This window comes from Paramisgurnus dabryanus, chromosome 24 (assembly GCF_030506205.2).
Source record: "Paramisgurnus dabryanus chromosome 24, PD_genome_1.1, whole genome shotgun sequence".
Classification (NCBI taxonomy): Eukaryota; Metazoa; Chordata; class Actinopteri; order Cypriniformes; family Cobitidae; genus Paramisgurnus; species Paramisgurnus dabryanus.
The window spans coordinates 16,924,147-16,947,324 of NC_133360.1; the positions used below are offsets into that span (position 1 = coordinate 16,924,147).

At 35.9% G+C, this 23,178-nt stretch overlaps 2 protein-coding genes and 1 long non-coding RNA gene across 4 annotated transcripts in view; 2 read left to right on the forward strand and 1 right to left on the reverse strand.

The window, feature by feature from the left end:
• The window catches only part of LOC135729598 (uncharacterized), a 548,602-nt gene that overhangs the window by 318,914 nt on the left and 206,510 nt on the right, over positions 1-23,178 (reverse strand). The gene's annotated exons all lie outside the window — the stretch shown is intronic.
• Positions 680-9,733, forward strand: LOC135721252 (uncharacterized). The gene is made up of 10 exons (XM_065243447.1): positions 680-969; positions 2,195-2,464; positions 3,970-4,017; positions 4,572-4,619; positions 4,850-5,010; positions 6,264-6,360; positions 6,587-6,925; positions 7,186-7,327; positions 7,478-7,602; positions 9,404-9,733. Exons 2-10 carry the CDS (start codon positions 2,201-2,203, stop codon positions 9,731-9,733), a joined length of 1,554 nt encoding a protein of 517 aa, XP_065099519.1. The 5' UTR covers positions 680-969; positions 2,195-2,200.
• LOC135722109 (uncharacterized) lies at positions 14,983-16,490 on the forward strand. The gene is made up of 4 exons (XR_010521861.2): positions 14,983-15,619; positions 15,727-15,817; positions 15,916-15,995; positions 16,379-16,490. It is a non-coding gene; the product is annotated as an uncharacterized lncRNA (long non-coding RNA).

Here is a 23,178-nt window from a genome sequence, read left to right on the forward strand (position 1 = left end):
CACCAAAGTAAACCCGTGAAACATCCAGAAACCTTACGTTTGTGGATGTATAAAGGAACTGGTGGAAGTTTCCAGGAATCCTTACAGCTGGTTGTGAGGAGCGGTGGGTGTGAGGTGTGAACGGCTTTTTATATGTTAATGACCCACAGGTAGAGGTGTCTTCTTTGTTTTCAGAGCTGAGTGGGGTGGGGTGGGGGGTTAACCATGTCTCTTTAAGACAGCACATACAGTATTGTGGTACATAAAAACTGTGTTTTCTAAATATGTTTATTATTAATATAATTTAATTAGTCTATTTAAGAAACTAAGCATCATTCAAAATAACTAAAATTCAATGGACACAATTATCATTTTAATGTGTGAAAATTATGTCTCTGACTCAAGAGAAATGCAACAAATATTATTTCAGAATATATATTTCCAACACTTTGAAAACATGTCTCCAACTGCCCTAGGTCAGAATATTGTGAACGTATCTCTCAATGCTGCATACATCGTTTAAAGAGGCCGTTCAAATGACATCATGTAACTCATTTTTGCTACACTCTTAAAAAGGATGTGTTAAAAAATAACACATTTAATGTGTTAAGGCTATTTTAACACATCTTGTGTTAAAAAAAGTTAATTATGTGTAAAAAGAAAGAGAGATAGAGAGAGAGAAACAACACAGTGTGTTTAACACAACATGTGTTAAATATCATCCAATCACATTGCTGCTACGTCACTCCGAACGCCGTTAAGCAAGTTCGCGCTTCTTTTTCCATCTACGGATGACTTGGATGCACCCATGTCAGGTATTTTGATTTATTTTTTATTTTAAATGTATTTTTAGTGTATATTTTACGGTCAAATGTGCGTTAGTTAGCGCCCTTTCCTGTGTACAGGTATTTTCGGTAGACATAAGAGCCCGTGTTGAACAGGACTGCAGCCGCGTGCTTTACAAATTATAAATTCTCCTCATACATTGTGGTAAGTTTGTCCCTTAGTTTCTGGAGATAACTTATTTTAAAAGAGTTTTATGTTTGTCTTAGTTTGAGTTAGGGGTGGGTGATATACCGTTAACGTTATATTAAACTAGTAACATTAATGTTAAGTGAAGAGATTTTGGACTGTTGTGTCTATCGCGGTTACGCGCCCACGTCACGTTGCTGTGCGCGTGGTCGCGAAAACTTAACATTTACACACGTTTTAAGCCCCGCAGTTTTAAAACAAGTGATTTCAAGCTATTGAAACACAAACAAAAGCGCGTTTACTTATATGCGCGCGTTGTTTCTATGTGAGAGTAAATCTCACGAGTCTCACGACCCTATGCGTTCCAGGCAGCCTGTAACTCGTGTTTTTACAACCTTCTACCTGTGAAAGTGCACTGGAACGGCAGTCAAACCCCTGACTTCCCACCCGTGAACTCGTACTAGATCGATGTACTCCCAGTTCAGAGTCGTAAGTCGTGGTTTTGAAGTCGTGTGTTACGGGTTACAGGTTGCCTGGAACGCAGCATAACATAGTGCTTCAGCTGCTCATTGAGCTCCTGAGCATTTTTGCGGCGTTAATGGTCGTAAAATACACATTAATTACCGCGTGTTATAAAAAAAATTTCCGTCTTTACAAGAATCATCATAAACACGGTCAATTTAGGTCTTAAGAGAAAGTAAGCAGCTGATAAAGATAATGCATGTGTAAGTTAACCGTAATTGGATCCGGACTTTGGTTTTAAAGGGGAAGTTGATGTTGCTCCTCTCTGTCCTGTCAATTAAACAGCAGTGAGAGAAAATAGTGAGTGAAAAAAATAATACATTTATACAATATATGTTTGTTACTTTTGTCATTTATTGTAGTTTTAGTCCTTTGCCTTGTACTTAATTACTTATCCTTACATCACTGTTTATTTATCTTCAGTGAGTTTGAGTTTTGTGTAAATATAACGTTAGGCATAAGCCGGTATGAGATTTCGGTGGTGTGATGCATAGCCTTAACTCAAAACACTTCCTTGCTCTTACCATCTTATAAAACAAATGAAGATACAGTAGGATTAAACTTTGAGGTTTATCTAGCTTATGTTAACTTGCTGTTTTCGTAAATAAAAAGTGTTTATTCTAATACTGCTTGTTAACTACTTTTTACATTATGTATGTTAATACTTTGCTTAATCAGTATGTTTGTATAATAACAGATTGTTTTTTTTGCCCCTTTGCAGCTTCAAATGGAAGACATTCCAAAAACACTAGTTGCAGTTCTTCTAGATGAAAAGGAGATATGCAAAAAACTTCAGCGTTTCAAGAGTGTTGCAGAAATAATGAATGCTTGCAAAAGTCTCCTACCCTGTGCCGCAGAGTACCACAGAATTTTGAAATTTAATGTTGATTTTAATGAATTTATTGACACAGATCTTAATGAGAAAGTGGAAAACTTGGACAAGTTTCAAGTTTTTTTTAAGTCGGTAAAGAGAAGTGGATCACAGGCATTGGTATGTAATTTTCCTTTTCAGTAACTACTGACCTGTAATGCATACAGATTCCAGTATTATTATACTTTCCTTAAAGGGATAGTTCGGCCAAAAACGATATTAAACCCATGATTTACTCACCCCCAAGCTGGCCGAGTTGCATATGTCCATCGTTTTTCAGACAAACACATTTTCGGATATTTTAGAAAATATTTTAGATCTTTCTGTTCATTAAATGAAATGTTACGGGGTCCAGCAATAGTCCATGACCTTCAAGTCCAAAAAAGTGCGTCCATCCTTCACAAATTAAATCCAAACGGCTCCAGGATGATAAACAAAGGTCTTCTGTGGGTAATCCGTGCGGTGTTGTTGTAGAAATATCCATATTTAAAATGTTATTAACGTTATAAACTACCTTCCGGTAGCGCCGCCATCTTAGACTCAGGAGAGACTATTAGCATAGTGTACGCACTTTTCTTAGTGACGTATGACAAATTCGCAGGGCGGGGGCACAGAGCAGCAGCAGAGAAACTCTGTACGCTGCGTAAGCTCTCATCCTGAATGCGCATCACTCCAAAATGGCGGCGCTACCGGAAGGTAGTTTATAACGTTAATAACATTTTAAATATGGATATTTCTACAACAACACCGCACGGATTACCCACAGAAGACCTTTGTTTATCATCCTGGAGCCGTTTGGATTTAATTTGTGAAGGATGGACGCACTTTTTTGGACTTGAAGGTCGTGGACTATTGCTGGACCCCGTAACATTTCATTTAATGAACAGAAAGATCTAAAATATTTTCTAAAATATCCGAAAATGTGTTTGTCTGAAAAACGATAGACATATGCAACTCGGATAGCTTGGGGGTGAGTAAATCATGGGTTTAATATCGTTTTTGGCCGAACTATCCCTTTAAGCATTAAATATTAATAGTGCTTTTTTAATTTTAATCATAGTAAAAAACGGTTCAGGTTGCATTTCCACTGATTTGAACATGGCATGGCGTGATTACAAATGATAATGAAAATGTGGTACAGCAGTGGTTCCCAACCTTTTTCACTTCAAGCCAAGGCCCCATAGTTGCCCACAACAATATTTAAAGGACCCCTCTCACTCAATTTTTTCCACATAAAATTAAATAGAACTTGGAATGACTAGACAGATGTACTGTATATTCGCTACTAAAATGGCCAAAAATATAAGAAACATCTTGATTTTTGCTTGTTGTAGCTTATTTTAAGTCTTGTTTTGTCCCCCCTGTGGGCCTCGATCCCCTGGTTTGGAACCACTGAAGTACAGTTTATTTTACCCACATTAGTAAATAATGGTAGTTAATTAAACCTCACAAATAAACATGTCACAAACACACTTTACTAGTTTGGGAATGTTTAACTTCGTATATATTATATGATCGGTATATGCATACAGTATCTGATTCAGTATTACGCACACTGTGTCACATACATTGTAAGCCTGCTTTCATATAACCTTTTCATCTTATTAAATTTGTTGTCTTTTAAGGATGAAACATTGGATGTAGATGTGGCTGGTCCAAGTCATCAACAAAATGTATGTTGCGGCACGATGGTTAGCACAAACATTGCTCTGGTGGTTATTTTAAAGGATTACTCCACTTCCTTAAAAAAAATCCTGATAATTTACTCACCCCCATGTCATCCAAGATGTTTATGTCTTTCTTTGTACAGTCGAGAAGAAATAAATTGTTTTGAGGAAAACATTCCAAGATTTTTCTCCATATAGTGGACTTTATTGGACCCCAACAGTTTACAGTTTCAATACAGTTTCAAATTGCCTTTTCAACGCAGCTTCAAAGGGCTCTAAACGATCCCAACCGAGGCATAAGGGTCTTATCTAGCACAATGATTGTCATTTTTGGCAAGAAAAATAAGAGATATGCACTTTTACCAATTTTGTTTGACATGGGGGTGAGTAAATTATCAGGATTTTTTTTTGTGGAGTAATCCTTTAAGACATTTGAGAGGTCAGGTGTTACAGAAAAATAACACCCATGGAACATTTCTCAACCAACCAGAATAAAGCATTCAACAGGCCTGTGGTATGAATGACCATATTTTAACTGTTCATTTGTTTTGCTTTTTAAGGTTGCACCAAAGAACGTACATGAAGCTGGTCCTAGTAGTCAACAGAAGGTTTGTATACACAACTGAGTGTTGCATAATAGCACTCTTTTCACTATTTGTGTCAACTTGTTTGACTTTGTTTGCCCATTCCAGAAAGACGCTTGTACATTTGTATATTTTGTCAGTAGATCATGGTAAATGAGTGAAAATTATTCATCCAGTTTATTCAAAAGTGACTGACTTTGAGTAACTGAATCGACTCATCTGATTAGAACTACTTTTGCTTTTTATATTTCCAGCATCAACGTAATAGAATTGATGTAGACACCCTGCGAGCACTTATTGAAAGCAAAGGTCCAAGTATACTGACGGATTATGAAGCTTCAGGAATGCTTTCAGAGACGTCAAGAAAACTCCTTGTTAAGATAGGAGTCAGTGCGTTGGTGGAACGAAGTGGATTGTAAGTTTACAGTTGATAAATTTAAGGTGCTGTGTGAAGTACTGCAGATTTAGTGGCATCTCATGATTAAGTTTAAGAATTGCAACCAACGGCTCAGTTACTGCTTGCGCTTAAGCAAAGTTGGTTTACTTAAGACTTTTTTATTGTAAAGCACTTTGGTCAGTACTAGGGCTGTTTTAAATGTGCTACATAAATAAGTACAAAGATGTCGTTGTTTAGTCAACATTAAGAAGAAATGTGCTCTGTAGAGCAGTTGGTCCGTTTAGGGATACCGTAGAAACATATCAATGCAAAATTGTGACTTTACATTTTAATTAAACCTGTGGTGCATGTATATAAAATCCCTTATTCTAAGGCAGAGCTTCCCAAACTTCAGAGTGGTAAGGCCCCCCAAAAACATAGCAAAAGCTCCACGACCCCCCCCCCCCCCCCTGTATATTACATACAGTATATATTTAATAAACCAGATTGTCTCTTTGCACAAAATTATCAACATTTATAAACCAGTTTTTAAGAATCTCATGTGAATTATGAGAACTACGAGAAATATTTACAAATTATGAGAAATATTTTTATATTCTGGTGAAAGATGACGTAAACATTCTTTACAAATATATTTAAATCCATAACACTACATACTTTCTGCCGCAGAACACAGTTTGGGAAGCAATGTTCTAAGGTATTTAAAACATGCTTCTTTATGTATGGTCTTTATGTGCCACAAAAACATAGTTATGTATGCTTTATTGCATTTCTGTCAATAGACCTAAATCCTGCACACTGCACCTTTAAAGGGATAGTTCACCCAAAAATGAAAATTCTGTCATCATTTACTCACTTTCATGTTGTTACAAACCTGTATACATTTCTTTGTTCTAATGAACACCAAGGCAGATATTTTGATAAACGTTTGTAACCTAACCGTTCGTGGACCCGTTCACTTCCATAGTAGGAAAAAAAGAATACTATGGAAGTAAATAGGGTCCACGAACGGTTTGATTACAAACATTTCTCAAAATATCTTTCTCTGTGTTCATCAGAACAAAGAAATTTATGCGGGGTTGTAACAACATGAGAGTGAGTAAATGTTGGCAGAATTTTCACTTTTGGGTGAACTATCCCTTTAACTAAAACAACTCTTAATATGATAATGTATAAAGATGATGAGTACTTTGAATACACACTCGTTGCTGTTTATAAATTGATCAACTTTGTAGAGAAAATGTACAATTTAATTCCTGTTTTGCTTATAGTTACCCTTGTAATGATGAGAAGCGAATGTTGGCAGAAAGTGTGGTAACACTGTTTCCTTCTCTGAAGATCAAGATTGGAGAAGAGAATGAAGGATTTGTAAGTTGTACTTACTCAAACACACAAAGCTCTGTTGTAATAAATGGAAATTGGAATAGTAATTTTGGTATGTTGATTGGTTAACCGGTTTCAAAATAGCTGGAAATGTACTGACAATTTTTTGTAAAGTACATCCACTCTAATGGTTTGGTCATGGTTCATGAGTTTTTGAGAAATAAAATGGCAAAAAATTATTACAATTGTTTTTTTTACCCTTGTCATACAGGAACATTTCTATGACCCAGTCTCCCACAGTGGATTTATTGAGATGAAACTTAGAAATCTACGAAGGAATCTTCATGATGATCAGCGTCTCTACCAGCGGAAACGTATTCGAATCAGTGATTCCTCTGTAGTGTCTATCACTTTGGAAGTCGAGGATGAGTCTACTCAAGAGTGGACAACTGTGATCAAAAGGATGAAACCATCTCCAGAAAACCTCCATACCATCAAAATGGGCATGGAGAAAACATACAGTAATCGCAGATCATGGATCTCAAACAAGTCCCCGACAGTGAAAGAGATATTTGAAGAATACCCACGATTTATAGACATGCCATACTTGGTAAGGACATCTTGTGTTTTGCATGGCTTTTCCTTCTAGCTACGCATATAAGTAGACTTTTCCACACAATGTTTTGTTTGTAAACTTTTGCTTTGCTCTGAAATCTTGTTCCCTCAGTTACATTATTCTTTAAACATCCTTTAACCACTCCCCTCATAATACTGAAGTATAGTTTTAAGATTGCATACACTTGGATGATTTGGGAACATACTGAAAAAACACAGCAGTGTTGTAATTGTTCATTCTATCCTTTGTTGTAGCTTGACACTGAGTTTGGAAAAATGTTTCCTGGGAAGGCAGATCTCTTTCTTCGAAAATGGGAAGGAAATATTGTTCCAAAGTTGCAAAAGATGGCCACAGAGAAAGATCCTCTTGTCATGCCAACTGATAATGGAAGTGAAGGTAGGCTACTTTGCTTGTTCTGTCAAAATGTTGTTTTTTCATTCAGTGGACACCATTAGTTTTAGAAGTTCTCTGAAGGCAAAGTTGGAGATCAAAGTCAGTCATTATTCCTGCTAATCCCATTTATGTTTTGGGTTTATCATACAACAGAGTCATGTTACAGAGCTCTTCAACTTCTTACTACATTGCTGCCCCCCACTGCATCAGGAAGGAGCAAAGGTTGGGCCAAATGCAGTACAAAGTCAGCCCTTGTGTACCTCTTGGACATTAAGCCGGTAAGCAACTTGACTGCCCCAAGCTATGTTTTTGTTTGTTCGTTTTCTGTGCAAGCAATTTATGATGTTATTTAATTACACAACTCTCTGAATTGCATACTCCTATACTGTTTACATTTAGTTTTATAGGGATGCACAATATTAGATTTTTGCCAATATTTTTAAACTCACTTTGGCCAAGGTTAATTGTGCATTTTACTTAAAAAAATTTATAAGTAGGCCAACAGCAGTCAATAAATAAATAAACCTTACTGAGCGGGCATTAGGACCTATGGAAGCTGTTGCTGCTGTTGTCACTGCACGCGCTAATGACTGTGTACGGTATCACAGCGGACGTGTCATTCTGTATGTACATTCTGAAAAAAAATTCAGTGATCCAAAACAGTGAAGTGATAATATTGTGCATCCCAATTTTCTTTTGTACAAAAATAAGAAAATATCCCTTACCTGTAGTTTAATTAATTAATGCAAATGAATTAAAAGGGACAGTTCACCCAAACATTTTGTTTCAAAACCATAAGACCTTCGTTGAACTTAGCAAGCACAAATGAAGATATTTTGTTGTAATCCGAGAGCTCTCTGACCCTCTTTAAGCAGCACACAAATAAAATGTTCCCAAGCACAGAACCGTATGATATAAGTAGTACAGTCCATGTGAAAACAGGTGTTCAATTGTACTAATATGAACCTCTGATGATACTTTTTTGTGCACAAAGAAAACAAAAATAACTTTATTCAACAACTTTTCTCCTCATCACGTCTGCTGTGGTGTGCCACCATTTAGGATGCACATGCGTTGTGATACTTTCTTCACAATAGCGGCATGCCACGGTGGAAGGGATGTGGAGTTGTTGAATAAAGTTATTTTTGTTTTCTTAGTGCACAAAAAGTATTCTCGTGGCTTTGTTAAAATTATGGTTGATGAACAGAGGTTTTACGGCTATGTGATAACATGATGGTGAGTAATTAATGACAGAATAGTTATTTTTGGGTGAACTGTCCCTTTAAAGGAATAGTCTACTCATTTTCAATATTAAAATATGTTATTACCTTAACTAAGAACTGTTGAATCATCCCTCTATCATCTGTGTGTGTGCACGTAAGCGCTGGAGCGCGCTGCGACGCTACGATAGCATTTAGCTTAGCCCCATTCATTCAATGGTACCATTTAGAGATAAAGTTAGAAGTGACCAAACACATCAACGTTTTTCCTATTTAAGACGAGTAGTTATACGAGCAAGTTTGGTGGTACAAAATAAAACGTAGCGCTTTTCTAAGCGGATTTTAAAGAGTAACTATATTTTATGGCGTAATAGCACTTTTGGGAGTACTTCGACTCGCCTGAAAAGTCCGCTACCCTTCTCCCTCTCATAATGGGAGAGGGAGGGTGTTACTGCGCCAAGTCGAAGTACTCCCAAAAGTGCTATTACGCCATAAAATATAGTTACTCTTTTAAATCCGCTTAGAAAAGCGCTATGTTTTATTTTGTACCACCAAACTTGCTCGTATAACTACTCGTCTTAAATAGGAAAAACTTTGATGTGTTTGGTCACTTCTAACTTTATCTCTAAATGGTACCATTGAATGAATGGGGCTAAGCTAAATGCTATCGTAGCGTCGCAGCGTGCTCCAGCGCTTACGTGCACACACACAGATGACAGAGGGATGATTCAACAGTTCTTAGTTAAGGTAATAACATATTTTAATATTGAAAATGAGTAGACTATTCCTTTAAGAGAACCTCCAGTCACTTGAATTGTTTTAATAATAGCTTTTATAAAATGTATTTTTATTTTTACAGGCTGGAACCAGCATCTCCAGCCTCCTGGATAATTCCCAGAAAATTGTGGAAAACCATCAACCCCACATTGTCTGTTTTGGAGCTCCAAGTTCTACAGCACAATACATCATTGTGGCCGAGAATGACAAACTCGCCATTCCACTCGAGGATAACAGTCTGACGTGTGCCATTGACAAGCTGTTCAAAGTGTATTGGGTTTGCAATGTAGAATATCCTGCTCAACTCACATCTGTCTTTAATTTCTTTGAAAGTCTATATGAACTGCCTTTCTCTGGTGGCAAGAGATCCAAAGTTGTGGAGCTTATTGCAAAGCTTCAAGCACTTTCCTAAATTGAACCACCATGTACATATGTCCAAAGTGTAAAAAACCCAATTCAAAGGATATCCGGAAACTTCTTAGGCATCTTAGGCATGTCCATGCACTTTCTGATGGACAGGATTATACAATTGTTTGTAGTCAAAACAATTGTCAACGAACATACCATAATTTCAATTCTTATGCTAAACATCTCAATAGAGAGCATGCTCAGGTTGCAAACCCATCACATTTAGAACAAGACCCTGACACCAGCATGAGTGAGGACCCTGACACCAGCATGAGTGAGGACCCTGACACCAGCATGAATGAGGACTTCTCAGCTGCATCTTGCTCTGATGCTGTTGATATTCTAGAGACTAATTCTGATGGCTCCAGTAATTGTAAGACTCCTGACTACCAAAGCTGTGCAGCAGCATTTGTTGCAAAAATGTACTCCTCTTCAAATTGTACCCTGACTGATGTGCAAAAAAGCATCACTTGCACAAAAGAACTACTCTGCGAAACCCTGGACTGCTTGCAAGAGAGGACCACATCTCTGCTTAATCGCTATTCAGTACCCAGTGATGAATTGCAGACTTTGATGGAAGATTTTGAAAAAGGACAAAATATGTTTGAGGAAGTTGATACCCCCTACAAAATGACTAAATATTTTACAGCAAACCACTCTTTTATTAAGCCAACAGAAATCTTTCTTGGAAACAGAGGAGACGCTGCAAGAATGAAAGGTAAATTAACTCAAGTGTTAATAGCAGATACATGTCAATACATATCTATTATTGATACTCTGAAGTTTCTTTTAAAAAATGAAGAAATGCAGAAGTTTTTTGTGGATTCAACCAAAAGTGATGACAAATTGCGTGACTACTGTGATGGCTCACATTTTAAAAATCACAAATTGTACAGCAGATTTCCTCAAGCTTTACAAATTCAACTTTATTTTGATGATTTTGAAACAACAAATCCTTTAGGCTCTAAAACCAAAGTTCACAAAATGGGAGCAGTTTATTTTTGTTTGAGGAATTTACCTGCTAGATTTAACTCATCTCTTGAAAACATCCACCTATGTTTGCTTTTTAATTCGATTGACAAAGAAGTTTATGGTTTTGACAAAATATTTGAGCCATTGTTGGATGATATAAAGTTTCTTGAAACCAGAGGGATTGAAGTTCAGATCAATGGCCAGAGTACACTGTTATTTGGCACAATATGCTTGTTCACCGCTGACAATCTGGCCTGCCATTCACTTGGAGGATATTTGGAGAGTTTCGCAGCCAACAAATTCTGTCATTTCTGTCTGATTGACAAACATGAGATGCAGTGTATATTTGATGACAATTGTTTGGAGTTGCGCAATGAAGTAAATTACAGTCAACATGTTATGCTTAAAAATCCTGGTTTAACAGGGATAAAAGCAGACTCTTGTCTAAACTCTCTAAAGTACTTTCATATTACTGATAATGTCTGCGTTGACATTATGCATGACATTTTAGAGGGTGTGGCTCCACTCGAGATCAAACTTATGTTACAACATTTCATCTATGAGGAAAAACTTTTCACTTTAGAACAGTTGAATGACAGAATGGTCAGCTTTGACTATGGTGTGGCAAATGAGAAAAACAAGCCCAGTGCCATTCTGAATTTAAGAACATCTGAGAACCCCATGAAGCAAAATGCCAGTCAAATGTGGTGTCTCATCCTTTCTTTGCCTTTCCTGATTGGAAATTTTATAAGTGAAGGTCATAGTCACTGGAAATTGTTCCTTCTCCTTAGAGAAATTTGTAGCATAATTTTTGCACCAGTTGTTACCAAGGGATTAGCTGTATTTTTAAAGCAGCTAGTTATTGATCACCATAACTTGTTTAAGACACTATATCCCAACAAATCACTAATTCCAAAGCATCATTTTATGACTCATTACTGGCGAATGATGTTAAAATTCGGCCCACTGTCTAAATTTTGGTGCATGAGATTTGAGGGAAAACATTGTCCTCTAAAAAAACATGCACAAACTGTGTGTAATTTCAAAAATATAAGTAAGACATTAGCCTACAAGAGTCAGGTTCAGACTATGTTTCATTGGAAATTGGGCAGTCCATTAACTGAGACAATTACTGTCCCAAATGTTTTTTCAGTGATGGTTGGATGTTTGGAAGAGAGTGTGCTGTTTGTTGAAAATATGAAAGACTTTGGCTATGAACTTGATGCATGTAGCACTATTCATGTTTCTCACTCTGTTAATGTGTTTGGTCAGACTTTTCAAACTGGTTGTGTACTTGCTTTAAACCGTGACTTAAGAGGAGAGCGTCTCTTTGGTGAGGTTTTACACATAGTTCCACAATGTGAAAAAGAATGTGTTTTAGTTTTTTTGAGAGTTTTGTCACAAGTGTATTTTCACCCACACTTTTATGCCTATGCAGTACAAAGAACAAATGAATACAAAGTGATTAATTTGAGCAAAGCTGCTGATGTAAAACCACTTCACATGATTTCTTACAAAGAAATAATTTTTGTAAATCCAAGGTATAAAATTGTTTAATGTGTCTTATGAAATTCAAATGACATGTGAATATTGCCTTTGTAAAAATTTATGTTTTAATAAATCTGTATATATATTTATGAAAATGCTTTTACTGTGGTGCATTTATTCTAACTGGTCAAAAATAGCACATCTATAACACATTAGTGTGTTATTTTTAACACATAAGTGTGTTAAATGTTTTAACACATTGACTGTGTTAAAAAGAATAACACACTGGCTGTGTTAAAATTAACACAACATGTGTTGTCCTTAACTAGACACACTGGTGTGTTAAAATTTAACACAGGTTGTGTTATTTTTAACACATCTGTTTTAAGAGTGTAGCTAGGATGTTGATAAATTAGTCAGTGAAATGTAAAGCTGCTTATTTTTGCTGATGTCTCATGATTTGAAGTTCACTGTTTCTATTGTTATTATAATTCTACCCTAACATTTCATTAAATCTTTTAAAATAGAAACAGAACAGAGTAATGTTTGCTTATTTATTTTTAAAATATTAGAAAATTATAAATTAGGGGTTATCAGAGCAACTTTAATTTTAATATAACACAACAACATTTACTTTTGGCCCACGGCCCTCAGTCAGGTTTGGCCCTTGTAAGGAAAATGTTCGGGCACCAATGAATGTTCTAGTCTATCTGAGGAGGTAACTTTTAGCATTTGATAATGCATGCTTGCACAAAGTCAGACCACATATTATAATGTTTGTCTTCAATCAATCAATTTAAACAAAAGAGATGGGGACTTTATAATATAATAAGGGTCCATATATCACCAGGGCTCGAAATTGCGACTATTTTGGTCGCATATGCGACCGAAAGTTAATCTGTGCGACCTTAAAATATATTTGGGAGCATTTGTGCGACTGCCCATTTTGTTGTGTGGTGTGACTTGATTTAGATTGTGATGCTGCGTGCTGCTGTCCCAGGTTCAGTGTTCTCTCCAACGTTACATAACCAATCAAATTTCACCATTAAGTTCTTACGTTTAATGAAGACCGCAGATTGGCTAATATGAGCGTCAGTCATTCCTTGTTGCCGTGCTACGTTGGTACGTGAAGCGCGAAAATGTGAAAGACGAACCGCGAGCATGACGAGAATGAGCCGATTACAGCCAATGTTACTACTGTAATTAATGACGACGATCCGGATTCAAATGCGACTCCACCACCGGAAAATAAGACTTGACGTTAAACCTTTCGGAGAGAGTGGCTTAAAGATTACGAGTGTCTCCGCTATGAGAATGGCTCAATGTAACTCACTGTGTTTACTGTAAATCCTGTAAAACGGCGTTGTGGCGGAATCAAAACATTTTAAGTGCCAGACCTTGCTTAAACATGGCGAAAGTGCCAAAAAACACAAGTAGTGTCATGACAAATGTGTTCATTATTGATGGAGACACCGACCTGTCTGTCAAAGAGTGTTTAATAGTGTATGTGCGCATGCGCTGGTGAATGGACATCTGACAAACATCCTTGTGGTCCACGTTGATGTGGAACACGACAATGATGGTATGTTTTTATAGTATTTTTTAAAACATTGCCTATTTAGTAGTAATAGCATCCTGGTTAATGCAGTTATCAATACCAATATATATATATATATATATATATATATATATATATATTAGCCTTCTATATTAAGGTCACTTTTGTAATGTCCCAGTTAATCAGTGTTTTACGTGTTTGCTAGATTTTCTATTGTAATCTTAATCATTTTACCTGTAATTGTTAAATTATTATTGCTATACTATTTCAACAGCATTTGGGTATTAATTTTGGAATCTATGCAGCAAAAAATAAAATAAAATAAATAGAAGACCAAATTTTAAATGCTGGCCATGGTGGCGTTTTATTTTTAATAAAATAAATCTATTAACATATACATTGTAGTTTTGGTGCCTTTTAATTTTTGGATGGATGCGCCTAAATTTTTGCTGGTGCTCCTAACTCTTTAAAGTTGGGAGCACCAGTGCTACCAAATAAAAAAGTTAATTTTGAGCCCTGTGTCACAGTGAAAAAAGACATACATGTATTTTTACTTTAACATGAACTAATGCTGAGTTACAGCATATCCTAATAATAAACTATTGAAGAGTCATCATTAACTACGACATGTTTTTCATTGTTAGTTAATGCAGTAATTTACAATAAATTAATTTGAGTTCATGTTGTAGTTAAGTAAGTTCAGTAAGTTACATGTCTTAACTCAGCATTAGTTTATATTTACTAATATTTAAGTAAGAATTCATTTAGGTATACGTTCAATGTTTCCAATGATGAGCAGTTAATCCACTAAACCCAGAGATAATTCCTGAGGCATGTTTAAAGAGTTTTGTATTTCATCAAGAAGGTGCTGCTGATTCACAAAGATTTTATATTTAAGAAAATCTGAGCATCATTCCAAATAACTGTTAACATGTTTGTCAACTAAACATGTTTTGTAAACGTAATAAACTTTATAAAAATATTTTTTATTTTTTATTAATAATCAAGTATAAAGAACAATGCATAGTGTGAAAACGCGGATTATAAAAAGTATATTAAAGAAAAGGACTACATTTCCCAGAATGCACCTGCACCTACTCATCTGCCCCCACCCTTCAGGTGTGACTGCTCAACCTATGGGCTTGACGGGAAAATTCAAAATCGCGAACCGTTACTGCCTGGACTACTCCGTCTCTTGTTTGTTTGTTTGCTCATTAACAGTAAGGTAAGTTTGATTTAATTCATTTGTCTGCATCGCGCTGATCGGTTGCCTATTTGTTCATATTATGTTATTAACTATGATTCGTTTTTGTCTTTATACTAGAACTGTTTGAATTTAAAGCACAAACAGTAAAACATTAAGGTTATACGTGGTACACAGCGGTAAACATGAGGTTAAAAATACGCGAAGTAACATTCAAACCGGGCTGTTAAAAGAATCAATTCGATGTTTAAATTTTTAAAAACAAAACTTTAAAGAAGCCAAGATGAGACGTTATTTGCTTAAAACAAACAAAACAACAGTAACTCGTGTGTTTGAAATGTTAGCAGCTAGCAAGTGTCTCTCTGCTATTTTAAATGGTACTGACGATCTTTTGTTGTTTTAAAAGCTCATTCAGTTCTGGTAGATGCTGCTTATTTTTCAAGACTGTTTTAATAGCTTTATATTGATTTGTAACAAAGCCAGCTTCACTTTAAGAGAACCTAGATGCTAATTGTAAAGAAGCTTGGAGTCATAATATATTTAAACGTTATATGTTTGCTGTTCTTCATCTTTTTAAATATGAAGTCTATACATGTTTGTGTTTACAGAGGTCATGTACACTGTGGTCAACTTTGTGGACGATGAAGAGGTTTCTGGGTAAAGCTGATGTATGTTTAATCATTCAATGATTACATTAAATTAAAATCAAACATGTTAAATAGTAAACGGATGTATTGTGATATGTGATTTTGATTTTTAATTCTGTGTTTGCCAGAGAAATATAATGAAGTAACAGTGAAAGCTAAAACATCAGACTGATCCAGACACTGAAGAAATTGATGTCACTGCAATCTGGCCAAAATGATGTAAGTTTAATAATTAAATTATTAAATTAAAGAGGTTAAATCGTAAATAGATGTGTTATGATGTATGTGATTCTATTTTTTTATTCTGTGTTTGATAGACAACTATTTTGAAGTAGCCTACTGTAATGAAGCTGCAGAACAACACAGAGACTCTGAGGACATCAACACAGAAAATTAAGTAAGAAGATTTATGAAGTATTATGAAGTTCTTTGATCATATATTGTTGTATCTTTGTACAGTTTAATGCAGTGGTTCTTAACCTTATTCCTGGAGGCCCACTGCTCTGCACATTTTGTATGTCTCCCTTGTTTAACACACCTGATTCAAATCATCAGCTCATTAGAAGGGATCTCCATAAACTGAACTACGTCTGTCAGATAAAAGAGATATACAAAACATGCAGGGCAGTGGGCCTCCAGGAATTACGTTAAGAACCACTGGTTTAATGTTAACTTTCTAAAATGTACAACTTTAATTCTATGTCATTTGATTTGTCGTGTGTATGTGTATGTGTATTAGTATTATGCCAAATACTTATATGTACTTTTATATTTCCAAAGGGCTCCAAAGAGATGTCTGTCCAGATGAGGGTGCATCAACGTTACCTTTGCTGACAAGTATATGCTTTACAATGTAAAACCTAACAGTTAACTTAACTCAAACCATTTAAGGAAATCAGTTGCCTTAACCCATTAAGTTAAAAAAAAAACATACATTTGAGTACTGTGAACTTAAGTCTTGTGCAATAATGCACTTATATTTAGTTAGTGTGACCTTAAATATAAGTGCATAACTGCATGTGACTCAATTTGTTTAAGTTCACAGTACTCAAAACTATGTGTTTTAAAACTTAAATGGTTTAATGCAACCGGTTTTCTTAAATGGTTTGAGTTTAGTTAACTTTTATTTTTTACAGTGAGAAATTCTTGAATAATTCCAAGACAGAGCTCTGCAATTGTATCTACACTGCAAAAAATCAGTTTCTAACTTAGGATTTTTTTCTTGTTTTTAGTAGAAAAACTAAAAATTCTTAAATCAAGATGTATTTTCTTGATGAGCAAAATTACCTAAGAAAATGTCTAGTTTTTAGACAAAAATATACAATTTAAGTAAATTTGTGCCTAAACTAGCAAAAATATCTAACAATGGGGTGAGAAAATTGTGCTTGAATTAAGTTTTTAAGAAAAAAGAAAACTTAAGATTTTTTCAGATATTTTAGCTTGTTTTAAGCACAAATTCACTTAAATTGTGTGCATTTATTTATTTTGTCTAAAACTAGACTTATTTTCTTAGGTCATTTTGTTCATCAAGAAAAAGCATTTTATTTAAATAATATTTCTACTGAAAACGAGACAAAAATACTATGTAAGAAAGTCATTATTTTGCAGTGTAGGACTGATTTCTTGAACAACAACTATATTGATCTTGCTTTATTTTATTTAGATATTTACTACATTACAGTGGCAGCTGGTGATTTCTTTTTTTGTGAGCACTCGATGCAAAGTTTGTCACAACATGTATATAGCCAGTCATTTGTGTGGTTCAAAATATGTGTTCTGCGTGTATGTGCATCACGTGTTTTGACTAAACACGTGATGCACATGGTTTACATGAAGCAACAAACACATTTTAAAAACACAAGCAACACACATGACACTCCGAACACTTATTTTGAATTTGCACCCCTCGGATGAGCAGTCACGAGCCGCCACTGCTACATTACATTGTACTGCTTTGAATGTAATTTTTATTGTTGCTTTTATTTTGTTTTATTTTACTCTAATATTGCTTTCTCTGTCTGTATATTTATGAGTTTAAATAGTATTGTTTATGTATGCAACTTTTAATATTTGTGTATAATATTTTGTTATTGTGACAATTGTGAATTGTTCAGTTTTTTATTAAATAAACATTTCAAACTCAATTCAAGTTTTTTATTTTACATAAGGGTTTTGGGGTGTATATGAATATAAATATGAAAATATATAAATATATATATATATATATATATATATATATATATATATATATATATATATATATATATATATATATAGTGGGGGGGTTTGTAGTCTAGCTGCATAGCAGGCAAATAACCAATCAAGTCACTAAGCTATGAGGGCTTGGGTTGGGCTTAATACAAAGTGTAACCAATCAAATGATCTCAACTTGAAAGTTTCAAAGTTGTGTCCCAATAGTTGTCAGAGTTTTGGGAGGGGGTTTTAAAAGCAACCAATCAGTGTTGAGATTAAACACCAATGGAGACACTAGAATTGTGCAAAGGTGTGAAATCCCAGTACCTCTGCAGGTGTGAAAATGTCCCCTGACAAAATCTTCAATGGGATTATTTGCCATGGCAACAAATGGCTGCATGTACCACAGGAATATCCCATCAGCAAGATACATCCGAATTGGTATCATTACGGGAGTTTCCTAACTTGGTGGAATTAGAAGTTTACCCTCAGTGGAACTAGTAGATACATCCGAAAATCAGTGGTGTTTACAGGAGTTTCCTAGTACGGATACACCTCTTTTCATGCAGTGTATGCCGCTTACATAATGTAGCCTTTTTTAATGTTCGATGACAAGATAGAGACTTAAGGAAAATTAGGTAGACTAATAATTTAAAATAAATGTCCTAAGATCAGACTCCTTATCTATATGTCCCACAGCTGACATGGAACGTTATTAACCAGTTTGGGAACTTTCTGGTTCAAAGCCCTGGCTAGCACGAAAGAAAGCTGTTTGTTGTTACGATCTGTTATTTCCATATTTAACAACATTATTTAAAATGAATTAAATTATAGTTCAGATTTATGGTATACTTTGAATAATTTATTGTAGATTGTAGCTACACCGCCCCTCTCCCCTTTAAGTGAGGTTCATGCTTATAATAATGGTCTTGTGGGGTGGATTCATTTAAACTAATGTAATTGTCTGCTTTAAGCCAGGTGTCTTAAGCAAGATGTCTCAGCTGGTATGCTGCTAAAGGGGGGAGAATCTGTTGGATAGAACCACAGGAGCATGGGGGGATTGCCGGATACGACTATGCCACCTGACAGTCACCCAGTTAGTCACCGCCTTGACTCTGATGTCGGAACTGAGCCATGTGTATTACCATTAGCACTAGGAGCATCCGAAACAGTGTTTGTAACATTAACATTAGCGGACTTAATATCTTCTAGTTCTGCAACCTTCTCCCTCAGCCTTACTACTTCTTTACACTTAATGTATGTAAAACCCTCTTTGCAGGGAAGGCTAAACTATACATGTGGCATGAAATGCAGGTTACAATAACAAGCGGGGTCTTACCGCTTTCATGCTAGGGCAATGGCTTCTCTGTTCACCCAAACGCAGTCCGTGAAGCTGCATCGCGTGGGGGACTTGCTTGCTGCATGCCTCGGTTGCTTGCGGGCGTCTGGAGCCAGGGTGAAGTAGGCTCTGTACCGCACGTGCGATCAACGAAAGCCTCCACAGCATCCTGCTCTGGTGAGGACAGGTCTGAAAAGCATACATCGGATAAATCCGCCATTAGATCGACAAGGAAGCCAGATGTACAGTAAACAGATGGGTATCAAATGCTAACTTTAGCCGGCACCGTTTGGTGATGCTAGCAGGCTATATGCTTACACTGGGTGTTAGTTGTAATAAATTGTTTTGCTTAGTAATATTATTGTATATTATTATAATATAAATAATAATATATATTATATTATATTATAAAATATGAAAAACAACGTAGTTTTCACTTTATGTGGAGCGACTGTTTATGCTGCATCTTCTTTCCAAAGCGTCGTTTGGAATTCCTTCTCCGTCTGTGTGTGTGCACGTGTTTAAGTGCATTCAACAAATGTAGGCATGTCAGAATTACAGTTATGCCGCTTACATAATGTAGCCTTTTTTAATGTTCGATGACAAGATAGAGACTTAAGGAAAATTAGGTAGACTAATAATTTAAAATAAATGTCCTAAGATCAGACTCCTTATCTATATGTCCCACAGCTGACATGGAACGTTATTAACCAGTTTGGGAACTTTCTGGTTCAAAGCCCTGGCTAGCACGAAAGAAAGCTGTTTGTTGTTACGATCTGTTATTTCCATATTTAACAACATTATTTAAAATGAATTAAATTATAGTTCAGATTTATGGTATACTTTGAATAATTTATTGTAGATTGTAGCTACACCGCCCCTCTCCCCTTTAAGTGAGGTTCATGCTTATAATAATGGTCTTGTGGGGTGGATTCATTTAAACTAATGTAATTGTCTGCTTTAAGCCAGGTGTCTTAAGCAAGATGTCTCAGCTGGTATGCTGCTAAAGGGGGGAGAATCTGTTGGATAGAACCACAGGAGCATGGGGGGATTGCCGGATAGGACTATGCCACCTGACAGTCACCCAGTTAGTCACCGCCTTGACTCTGATGTCGGAACTGAGCCATGTGTATTACCATTAGCACTAGGAGCATCCGAAACAGTGTTTGTAACATTAACATTAGCGGACTTAATATCTTCTAGTTCTGCAACCTTCTCCCTCAGCCTCACTACTTCTTTACACTTAATGTATGTAAAACCCTCTTTGCAGGGAAGGCTAAACTATACATGTGGCATGAAATGCAGGTTACAATAATTATGTCCAAAACGGTAACTTTTCAGAAAGTGAAAAAAACACCGTATATCAAAAGCAGTTGAATGTAGCGTTGTCATACTTGGTACGGCATATTTACATGTAACCATATTCTTGCCAGTGTCATGATATAATCCACATTTGACCAAAATTGAGTTTAAATGGACATGCGTGCATATTTTACAGTAACTTTGATCGATACGCGTTCTTCCGATCATTAATTAGAATGGCCAAAGTCGTGTTTCGTATTGACAGATGAATACGCTCAGTTTATTAAATAGCATACGTCTTGGTTAAATACGCTTACTTTATTTAATATTAATTATAAGTGTATTAAATGTCCCTTGCAAACCATTAAGGGACAATGAATCAATACACTGACATGGTAATGCTACACAACAGGGGCGTCAGTTTGTGTTGAAAAGTGGTGGGGACAAAAGATCTTATAAAAACATTACTGCAGGACGGGAAAAATATTGAATAACGCGCATCAAAAATGGGCATAGCGTAGGCCAGTCAACAACAAGAAAATACTCAGCATAAATGTATAAACCCTCAACAATGTCGAATGCACACATCACACATGTAACAGTCCCTGCAACACCAGCTCAACCGAACAGTGCCAAAGCACCATACCGTAGAAAACAGCAGCGCGTTCAATAAATGATTACAATGAATTTCATTACATATGTAAACACACCATAAGCATACAACACAACATATGTGACACTAGACCACAAAACCAGTCTTAAGCATCGCTTGATTTTTCAGAACATTTTAACCAAATGCTTTCAAAAAGTGGTGGGGAAATCCCCAGCGTAAATATCACCAATGCTAGACAGATACTTTGTTTGCACAGTCCTACCGTAATTAAGTAACTCCTAGATGTTAGTCTGGCGTCCGGGGGAAACGTTTACCTCGAAGGAAAGTCATTGTCATGTTTAATCGGCTATATCCAGTGCTGAGGTTCGATGAAACTTTACGAGACCTGCGAGATGCTTCACAGGCGGAAGATATGCGGCGTGATTGACAGCTTTGACACCAAACGGGTACGTGAAAATCAGATGACATGATTTCACAAGTTTTCATTGGCTATTTAGGTATGTGACGCATACTGTATATGGAAATGAACCTGGACATTCAATCTGTCGAAAAATCTCAAAATCGGCAAAATGAACATACGTGAGTTTCATCGGACAGCGACGATATATATAATATATATATATATATATATATATATATATATATATATATATATATATATATATATATATATATATATATATATATATATATATATACAGGGGTTAAATTGGGATTTGTTATGTGGGGGGGCTCCTCGGTGGGGTCTTATTTTAGTAAATCTTATCAATTAAAATATAAGTTATAATAAATAACCCTCTGCTAATCGCAATCATTTTAGATGCCAGCAGTGTGCAAAGCAACTTTTGATAATAAAATCTTTCTGTGGGTATGTGCCCTCTTCTTTGTGTCAGGTTCAAATATTGAAATACTGTTACCATCAAAAGACAAAATATAAATACAAAAAAGTATTTCTCCTTTTAATTTTTTGGTATTTTATTAAGTAATATAAACTGAAATTTAAATTTTAGTACTGCAAAGTGCTCCAAAGTGTAACTCATTACATTTACAACTCATTACCTCATTACATGTACGTCTATCATAAATAACCAATTAAAAACGTACAAAATATACACATAAGAGAGATGCAAGAATATTACATAACTTCAAAATGCTTAACTCTTTACATTTAAATCCATCATAGAGAAGGCAAAATTTAGCCTGTGACAAAAACACAAAGTAACCAGTTAATTCATCACATCCCAGATGGGCTGATATGAGGAAGCCTGTATGATATTACATCTCTGCCTACAAGCTAAATGCTCTGCAGACCTTCTGGTAGCTACCCACTTCCGAACATATTTTATGGGGTCCCAGGCGGTAAGAGGAGGTCCAACCATTTTAATGAACATAAGAGCAGAGACGTTTTCATTTTTCAGCTGTGAACGTATTGGTGTCACAACTGTATTCATTTGTGAAAAACCTCTCTCACACTCTGCACTGCTTACAGCAATTGTCTCTACTGCATGTTTAAGCTTGAGAAGGGACTCGTGCATTGATACACTTGCATTTTCCTTGTAATTCCTATAACTTTGCTTAATACCAGAGAATCCAATTTTCAAAAGCTCACACAGCTCTCTTACTTCACTTTCACCATACATTAAAGGTAGTGGGTTTGGCCATGTGTTTTTATCTAACACATTGATTTTGTGAAAGAGTGATTCCTCTTCATTTGTGACCATCCTTGTTTGCATGCTTTTGCATAGTGCTTCATAGAACATTGTGGGATCTATAACTTTCTGCCTGCTGTCACTCTGTAGTGTTATGCCATTAAAAGCACCTTGCTGTTCAGCCACACAAGCAGTTTTGAAGAATGGACCACTGTCTGGGTTCCCGCTCATGGCATTAAAAACATCTAGCTGCCTTTTAATAAGATTCACTGATTGAGAAAGTGTTATGTCTCTGGCCTGCAGAGCCTCAGAGAGGTCTTTAAGCTCTTCAAGTGCATCCATCATCAGACCAAGGTTTTTGACAAAAGCAGTTGAACTTAACTTTGCTGCCAGACCATTATACATGCATCTTTCACCAGAATTTCGGCTTAAATCTCTACTTGCAGCTGTGAGGTGATTGTAGAGAGCAGCATACATTGTCCAG